The 9,464-nt window shown below is 54.3% G+C and overlaps 1 protein-coding gene across 3 annotated transcripts in view; it reads right to left on the reverse strand.

Moving 5' to 3' along the window:
- Nucleotides 1–8,822, reverse strand: part of LOC132808967 (serine/threonine-protein phosphatase 6 regulatory ankyrin repeat subunit C-like) — a 30,502-nt gene extending 21,680 nt beyond the window's left edge. For all 3 annotated transcript variants that reach the window (XM_060822359.1, XM_060822360.1, XM_060822361.1), the window contains exons 1-3: nt 8,671–8,822; nt 5,014–5,097; nt 587–665 (exon numbers count right to left, since the gene is read on the reverse strand). In XM_060822359.1, coding sequence (XP_060678342.1) covers nt 587–665; nt 5,014–5,097; nt 8,671–8,697 — 190 coding nt within the window. In that variant the 5' untranslated portion in view covers nt 8,698–8,822. The remainder of the gene's footprint in view (nt 1–586; nt 666–5,013; nt 5,098–8,670) is intronic.
- Nucleotides 8,823–9,464: the final 642 nt, after the last annotated feature.

Below are 9,464 nucleotides of genomic sequence, written 5' to 3' on the forward strand. Positions count from 1 at the left end.
CACACACAGGCCTCTCTCACACACACACAGGCCTCTCTCACACACACACAGGCCTCTCTCACACACACACAGGCCTCTCTCACACACACACAGGCCTCTCTCACACACACACAGGCCTCTCTCACACACACACAGGCCTCTCTCACACACACACAGGCCTCTCTCACACACACACAGGCCTCTCTCACACACACACAGGCCTCTCTCACACACACACAGGCCTCTCTCACACACACACAGGCCTCTCTCACACACACACAGGCCTCTCTCACACACACACAGGCCTCTCTCACACACACACAGGCCTCTCTCACACACACACAGGCCTCTCTCACACACACACAGGCCTCTCTCACACACACACAGGCCTCTCTCACACACACACAGGCCTCTCTCACACACACACAGGCCTCTCTCACACACACACAGGCCTCTCTCACACACACACAGGCCTCTCTCTCTCACACACACACAGGCCTCTCTCTCTCACACACACACAGGCCTCTCTCACACACACACACACACACACACACACAGGCCTCTCTCTCACACGTTGCTCACACACACAGGAAGTAGTCCAGCTCACCAGATTGAATGAGAATGTCAATGATCTGAACATCACCCAGATAGGCAGCAGCATGAAGTGGTGTTCGCTTCTCTTGGTCCTGTGGGTGCAGACAGGGAGAGGTTTCAGTCACTCACTCACTTCACAAATAGATAGTGTGACTATTCAGTAAACACGGGTGGGCTCGAGGTAGTGGAAGGGGTCCGGCAGTGGCTGAGCCGGAGGGGAGAGAGTTTACATTCCAAAGCGGGTGCATTCGGGACAGCAATCCTGTGGGATTCTGGATTTCTGTGAGACAGAGAAAGTGTTTGTCTGCGAGGGTGATGAACCTGTGGAACTGAATGCCCCAGAGTCAATCAACAGACCCGGAACAGAAATGGATGTGTTCCCAATGGAAAGCGGGAGAAAGGCCGATGGGGAGCAGGCAGAAGCTGTGTCTGCGTGTGTGTGTGTCTGCGTGTGTGTGTGTCTGCGTGTGCGTGTGTCTGCGTGTGCGTGTGTCTGCGTGTGCGTGTGTCTGCGTGTGTCTGCGTCTGTGTGTGTGTGTCTGTGTGTGTCTGTGTCTGTGTGTCTGTGTGTGTGTGTGGCGGGGATAATACCGTAATACCGGGATAAGGTCAGCCATGATCACGTGCAATGCAGCAGCAAACTTAAAGGGCCGAACTGTCCACTCCCACTCCCACCTCCTGCGTTCCTCCACACTGACATCGAACACGGAGCAGTACAGCACAGTCCAGGCCCTTCGGCCCTCGATGTTGCGCTGACCTTCTATCCCACTCTAAGCTCAGACTAATCTCCATTCCTTGCATTGTACTATCACACATATGTCTGTCCAAGAGTCGCTTAAATGTCCCTCATGTCTCTGTCTCTACTCCCCCCGCTGACAGTACGCCCCATACCCCCCCTCCCCCCACTCTCTGTGTAAGGAACCTCCCTCCAATCACCTTCAGATGATGCCCCCTGGTGATGGCCATTCATTCCCTGGGGAGACGTCTCTGACTGTCCACTCTCTCTCATGACCTGATACACCTCGATCAAGTCACCCCTCATCCTTCTCTAATGTGAAAAGCCCGAGATCCCTCATCCTTCCTGACTAAGACCTGCCAGATGTCTCTGTTCACTGGGTGTTTCCCACATCGAGCCCTCGTGCCATCAAGGGTTTTGGTGTTTGCTCATTGGTTGGCACTCTAACCAGTTATCAAAACAACTAATGACCAACCAATCAGCTGGTTCAAATCACTCCGAGAGCGTGGGAGCAGGGCATTCAGCCCATCGAGTCCCACATGAACTCTCCGAACAACATTCCACCCAGTCCCACCCCCTACCCGGGATTGGCCGTGCTAAATTGTCCCATAGTGCCCAGGGATGTGCAGGTTAGGGTGGGATTGGCCGTGCTAAATTACCCCCCGTAGTGCCCAGGGATGTGCAGGTTAGGGTGGGATTGGCCGTGCTAAATTGTCCCGTAGTGCCCAGGGATGTGCAGGTTAGGGTGGGATTGGCCGTGCTAAATTGTCCCCGTAGTGCCCAGGGATGTGCAGGTTAGGGTGGGATTGGCCGTGCTAAATTACCCAACGTGCTTAGGAATGTGCAAGTTAAGGTGGATTGGCCATGCTAGGGGTAACATCCGAGAGCCAATCCATCCTAATGTGCACATGTTTGGACTGTGGAGGGAGCTGGAGCACCTGGAGGAAACCCTCGCGGTGCTGGCCACTCAGCCCACCATGCCTCCCCAGTTAGATTGCGGAGCTCAGCCCCTTGAGCGTCAGAGGCTGAGGGGGTCAGCTGGTAGAGGTGCATAAACCAATGAGGGGCATGGATAGGGTAAACAGACATCATCTTTTCGCCAGGGTGGGGGGAGTCCATAACTAGGGGGTACAGGTTTAAAAGGGACATGAGGGGCAACGTTGTCCCCCCAGAGGGTGGTGCGGGTGTGCAATGAGCTGCCAGAGGAAGTGGTGGGGGCTGGTACAATGGCAGCATTTAAAAGGCATCTGGATGGGGATAGATGGGTGGGCCGATGTAATATCGCAGGGACAAGGTAAGGGTGGAGAGTGTGCAGGAATTCGCTCCGTCACAAACAGCCTGGTGAAAACAGGGGGGAGAGAGGGGGAGAGGGGGGGGAGAGAGAGGGGGAGGGAGGGGGGAGAGGGGGGGAGGGGGGGGGGAGGGAGAGAGGGGGAGACACACATAACAGCATGACAAAGATGGTGGAAAATTGCCAATGGAACACAATTAATCCAAAAGGGAGCCAGACAACACCCAAGTATCAATGAGCCAAGCTCAGACGCTGTCAGAGAAAACGTTACAATTGATCAGAAAACAACCTAACAACAGAGAATTCAGAAATACAGCATTTAATGACGATGTGGAGGTGTCAGAGTTGGACTGGGATGTACCGAGTTTAAAATCACACAATACCAGGTTATAGTCTATCGGGTTTATTTGGAAGCACTAACTTGCAGAGCGCTGCTCCTTGGTCAGGTTTGTACGGTGCGGCACTGTGCAGACATACACCTCTCGATCACAGGCACACAGATCCTCTGTCATACACATGCTCTCTTTCAGGCACACACTCCCAGACATATACTCCGTCACACATGTGCACACCCTATTAAGCACGCAAAATCACACACGCAGATCCTCTCTTGTACACACGCGCTCCCTCTCAGGCACACATGCACACCCTCTCACACACAAACTCTGTCTCTCTCACACACACACACTCATGTGCGTGGACACAAACATTGAAGTCTACGGGGTGAATCTATATTTGCAGATACATTCTATCTTGTTCAGAAAGCACAGAGCCTGTAGGCAGTCAGTCTACGTGGCATTTTACTAACTCCGACTTTGGAAATAGAACCAGTCTGACTCAAGGCTAGGGATACAGACAGACTCTAACCTCACACCTTTAATGCACTGTCTGAGTTGCGGTGGCTTTTTTTTAAAATATAAAACCTGAAGTCATCTCGAGAATGAGACTCTGAAGAAGTTCTGGGATTGACATATTCATCAAACAAACCTCTGCATCCCCATTCTCAGCGATTGAAGACTGAACCGCAATCCAGATTTGTTCCTTACATCACATCAGTTATGTGACACTTGGTTCCTTTGACTATAAATTGTGTCCCCTACGATCCTGACCAAGCTCTGAAAGCTTATATTTCCAACTAAACCTATTGGACAATAACCTGGTGTTGCGTGATTTGTAACAGAACATAACGAAGTAGGATTCCCCAACAGGGGAATCATGCCTCAGATTCACTGCTTCAGAGATTAGACACATGACAGATCACTGGGAACTAGCAGTGGATGCGACAGATTTGGATTGGGGCGTGTTGTTGTTTTTCTTGCAGACCAGATGGGATGCGAGCTGAGGGACAAACACACAGGGCCCGAAAACGCACTCCCCCTCCAGGGACAGCTCTCAGCTGTTCTGGGACTTGGGTTTGAAAACTCCAGAACACCGAGGTGTCAGACTAACGCTGCTCCAGGTGACAGGGCTGGGCTGGGGTTTGAAACCCCGGGAAACTCCCAGCTTCAGCTCTGACAGACAGACCGCCCCCACCCCCATCCCTCCCTCGCAGCACCTCCAGTGGTCGCCAGGCAGACAAACAGGGAAACTAAGTGACTGTGAGTAAATCGCAACACAACGTGACTGGAGCCTGACCTCACAGAGACATCACTGGGCAGAGATATACGTGACCAAACGGATGGGAACAACACCCCCCCAATAATGTGCAGGTTAGGGTGGGATTGGCCGTGCTAAATTGTCCCATAGTGCCCAGGGATGTGCAGGTTAGGGTGGGATTGGCCATGCTAAATTGTCCCATAGTGCCCAGGGATGTGCAGGTTAGGGTGGGATTGGCCGTGCTAAATTGTTCCCGTAGTGCCCAGGGATGTACAGGTTAGGGTGGGATTGGCCGTGCTAAATTGTCCCGTAGTGCCCAGGGATGTGCAGGTTAGGGTGAGATTGGCCATGCTAAATTGTCCCATAGTGCCCAGGGATATGCAGGTTAGGGTGGGATTGGCCGTGCTAAATTGTTACCGTAGTGCCTAGGGATGTACAGGTTAGGGTGGGATTGGCCGTGCTAAATTGTCCCTTAGTGCCCAGGGATGTGCAGGTTAGGGTGGGAATGGCCGTGCTAAATTGTCCCGTAGTGCCCAGGGATGTGCAGGCTAGGGTGGGATTGGCCGTGCTAAATTGTCCCGTAGTGCCCAGGGATGTGCAGGCTAGGGTGGGATTGGCCGTGCTAAATTGTCCCGTAGTGCCCAGGGATGTGCAGGTTAGGGTGGGATTGGCTGTGATAAATGCAGAGTGAGAGGGATGGGGTATGGGGTGGGTGTGGGTAAAATGCCCTTCTGAAGGTTGGTGTGGCTTGCACCCACACTGTTGGGTCGCAGTGAGTCTCAGTCAGAAAACAGAGTGGGTCTGTAACAGTACGTACCAGTCTGTTCACATCTTCCTCCTGGTTTATCAGTGAGCGGATCTCCTCACGGTCTCGGTTAAAGATGGCTTGGACCAGTGGTGTCTGGGGCAGGACACAGAGAGAGAGAGAGAGTGTGGTTAATCACCCCGGACCCAGTCACAGCCACCTCCGTGACCCAACCTCACTCACGGTCACCCCACTTTCAAAACCAACCCTCACCACACCCAACATTAGGGACAACGGCAACGCAAGTTCCCACATGCACCCCTCCACCCCCACCCTCCCAATCTTTATGTGTGTCACCCCCTCGCTCCCCATCTCTGTGTGTGTCACCCCCCACACCTACCCATGTCTCACCCCCTCCGGCTCCCTACACCCCCTCCCTATCTGTGTGTGTGTCACCCCCTCCGGCTCCCTACAGCCCCTCCCTATCTGTGTGTGTCACCCCCTCCCCATCCCTTACACCTCTCCCTATCTCTGTGTGCGTGTGCCACCCCCTCCCGGCTATAGGAATGCACTTCACTGAATGCCCAGGTTCATTGCCACTGCCTGTGCAGCAGGATGTGTGGCATCATCCTGTGTGTGTGTGTGTGTGTGTGTGTGTGTGTGTGTGTGAGAGAGTGCGTGCGCGTGTGTCCACAGCAGGGAAGCTCTGAGATTGTTCAGTCACCATTTTCCCCAAACAACCCTCCCCAACCACCCTAGGCCCTGTGTGTGAGGGTATGTGTGCGTCTGTGTATGTACGAGTCAGAAGCGCACGCATGTTCGTGTATGAGTGTGTGTGTGAGACTGTGTGTTTGTGAGTGGGACTCTGTGTTTGTGAGTGGGACTCTGTGTGCGTCTGTGTATGTGTGCGCGTGTGTGTGTGTGTGTGAGAGACTGTGCGTGTGAGTGTGTCTGAGTGCGTGTGTCTGAGAGTGAGACTGTGAGCGCGCCTGTGCGTGCGTGCATGCCTGTGCTGCGCGTGCCTACGTGTGTGCGCGCATGTGTACCTGCGCGTACGTGTGCGCGCCTGCGTGCCTGTCTGTCTGTGTGTGTGTGCCAGCATCTGTGTGTGCGTGCCTGCAGTGTCCGTGTGCCTGTGCCTGTGCGTGTGTGCATGTGCGTCTGTGCGCGCGGGTCTGTGCGCGCGGGTCTGTGTGTGCAAGCCCGTGCATGTCTGTCTATGTGTGCACGGTTTTGCTGCCAACCCCCCGTGCCAAGTGGAGATGTCACAGACAGTGCCAGCTGCCAGACAATACAGCCGTGGGCTGGTCTGGTGATGGGAGGGGAATATAAAAGGAGCTGCTCTTTCAGTCTGCTGTGTGTCTGAGACAGAGAGAGAGGGAAAGCCGAGACTGTGGAAAGCTCCCTGTACATCCTGGCCCCAGCCTGTATGTTTTACACTCCCTGCCCCTGACATACACACCAAGCAGAGCCCCCACCCACCCCAGGCACTGCCACCATTCCCCACCCCCCCACACCCCCACCCCCCACCCCACCTCCCTGGGTCTGTCAGACTGATTGTGTGCTCCTGAGCCCTCACTGCCTCAGCACTTCCCCAAAGTGTTGTTTTGATTATAATTTAACTCGTTCACTGAATGGGAGTGTCGCTCGCTGTTCATTATGGAGTCTTCCAGCATGGAAACAGCCTGACCTGTCCATGCCGACCAGATATCCCAACCCAATCTAGTCCCACCTGCCAGCACCCGGCCCATATCCCTCCAAGCCCTTCCTATTCATATACCCATCCAAATGCCTCTTAAATGTTGCAATTGTACCAGCCTCCACCACATCCTCTGGCAGCTCATTCCATACACGTACCACCCTCTGTGTGAAAAAGTTGCCCCTTAGGTCTCTTTTAGATCTTTCCCCTCTCACCCTAAACCTATGCTCTCCAGTTCTGGATTCCCTGACCCCAGGGAAACGACTTTGTCTCTTTATCCTATCCATGCCCCTCATAATTTTATAAACCTCTATAAGGTCACCCCTCAGCCTCCGACGCTCCAGGGAAAACAGCCCCAGCCTGTTCAGCCTCTCCCTATAGCTCAAATCCTCCAAACCAGCAACATCCTTGTAAATCTTTTCTGAACCTTTCAAGTTTCACAACATCTTTCCGATAGGAAGGAGACCAGAATTGCACGCAATATTCCAACAGTGGCCTAACCAATGTCCTGTACAGCCACAACGTGACCCTCCCAACTCCTATACTCAATACTCTGACCAATAAAGGAAAGCATACCAAACCTTCACTATCCTATCTACCTGCGACTCCACTTTCAAGGAGCTATTAACCTGCACTCCAAGGTCTCTGTGTTCAGTAACACTCCCATTAAGTGTATAAGTCCTGCTCTGAATTGCATTTCCAAAATGCAACCCCTCACATTTCTCTGGTGCCAAGCCCCAGTTGCCCAGGGGGGCAGTTGAGGTCGTTGCTGTGGGTCTGGAGTCACGTGTAGGCCCAGACAGATTGAGGTTGGCAGTTTGATTCCCTGGAGGTCTCTAAGTGACCCAGACAGCTGACTGCAGTCCTTGGAGTGTTAACCATCACCCCCTTGACACTCAATGGCGTTACCGTCACTGAATTTCCCCCCCCCCCACTATCAACATCCTGAGGGTTACCGTCTCCAACGAGAGAGAGAGAGTGAATCAAACCATCACCCCCTTGACGCTCAATGGCGTTACCGTCACTGAATTTCCCCCCCCCCACCACTATCAACATCCTGGGGGTTACCGTCTCCAACGAGAGAGAGAATCTAATCATCTAACATATAGGGTGAGGAGAGTACATACAGGATATGGGGTACACACAGGTTTAAGGAGTATATATAGGGTGAGGGTGTATATAGGGAAGGAGATACATATAGGATGATGGGGTATATATCGGGTGAAGGTATATGTAGAGTGAGTGGGTATATATTGGATGAGGGGTATACAGGATGAGTGGGTATATAAAGGGTGATCGGGATATATACAGGATGAGGAGATATATATAGGGTGAAGGGATATATACATAGGCCAGGTGATATACATACAGGGCGAGGCATATAGATTTAGGATGAGGGGTATACATACTGGATGAGACGTATATATGGGATATGGGGGAAACATATATATATAATGATATGGTATACATACATGAGATACATACAGAAAAAGGACAATATATAAGATGAGATACTATATATAGAGTAAGAAGTATAGATATAGGGTGATGGGGTATATATGTGATGAGGGGAAATGTATAGGGTGAACAGGATATATATAGGGTGATGGGATATGTATGGGTGAGCAGGATATGTATAGGGTGATGGGTGTATATATAGGGTGAAGGTGTATAGATAAGGGATGATGGGGTGTATATATAGGGTGAGCAGCATATATATAGGGTGATGGGTGTATATATAGGGTGATGGGGTATAGATATAGGGTGATGGGGGTATAGATATAGGGTGATGGGGGTATAGATATAGGGTGATGGGGGTATAGATATAGGGTGATGGGTGTATATAGGGTGAGGGGGTATAGATATAGGGTGAAGGGGGTATATAGGGGACCGCCCTCGGCCCTGCTCCCGGACCGGCCCCTTACTCGAGCCCCAGGCTCCACCCTGAGCCGCTGGGTGTGGACTAGGCCGCACATCCCCGGCCTTTCCTGGAGGATCACAGCCGCCCCCCACCCCCGGGTGACACTGACCTGCTCGGAGAGGCTGAGCACCCCCATGTGTCCCGGCGGGCGGCGGCGCTGCGGCTGGAGGGGAGGCGGAGGCGGGGGCCCGGGAGGAGCAGGACGGCGGCGAGATACAGCGGCCGCCACCGGGACACGCTCAGGTTCATCACTGGGGGCCCTCGACAGCGCGGCCGCCAGCTACACGGAGGGAGGAGGAGTCCTCCAGGGGCAGCGCCGCCCTGCTGGAGGGGAGGACAGGCAGGGGGTCCTCCAGGGACAGCGCCGCCCTGCTGGAGGGGAGGAGAGGGAGGAGGAGTCCTCCAGGGACAGCGCCGCCCTGCTGGAGGGGAGGAGGAGGGGAGTCCTCCAGGGACAGCGCCGCCCTGCAGGAGGGGAGGACAGACAGGGGGTCCTCCAGGGACAGCGCCGCCCTGCAGGAGGGGAGGACAGGCAGGGGGTCCTCCAGGAGCAGCGCCGCCCTGCAGGAGGGGAGGACAGGCAGGGGGTCCTCCAGGGGCAGCGCCGCCCTGCTGGAGGGGAGGACAGGCAAAGGGTCCTCCAGGGGCAGCGCCGCCCTGCTGGAGGGGAGGAGAGGGAGGGGGTCCTCCAGGGGCAGCGCCGCCCTGCTGGAGGGGAGGAGGAGGAGGAGTCCTCCAGGGACAGCGCCGCCCTGCTGGAGGGGAGGAGAGGGAGGAGGAGTCCTCCAGGGACAGCGCCGCCCTGCTGGAGGGGAGGAGGAGGGGAGTCCTCCAGGGACAGCGCCGCCCTGCAGGAGGGGAGGAGGAGGAGGAGTCCTCCAGGGACAGCGCCGGCCTGCAGGA

The sequence above is a fragment of the Hemiscyllium ocellatum genome, assembly GCF_020745735.1.
Source record: "Hemiscyllium ocellatum isolate sHemOce1 chromosome X unlocalized genomic scaffold, sHemOce1.pat.X.cur. SUPER_X_unloc_5, whole genome shotgun sequence".
NCBI lineage: Eukaryota > Metazoa > Chordata > Chondrichthyes > Orectolobiformes > Hemiscylliidae > Hemiscyllium > Hemiscyllium ocellatum.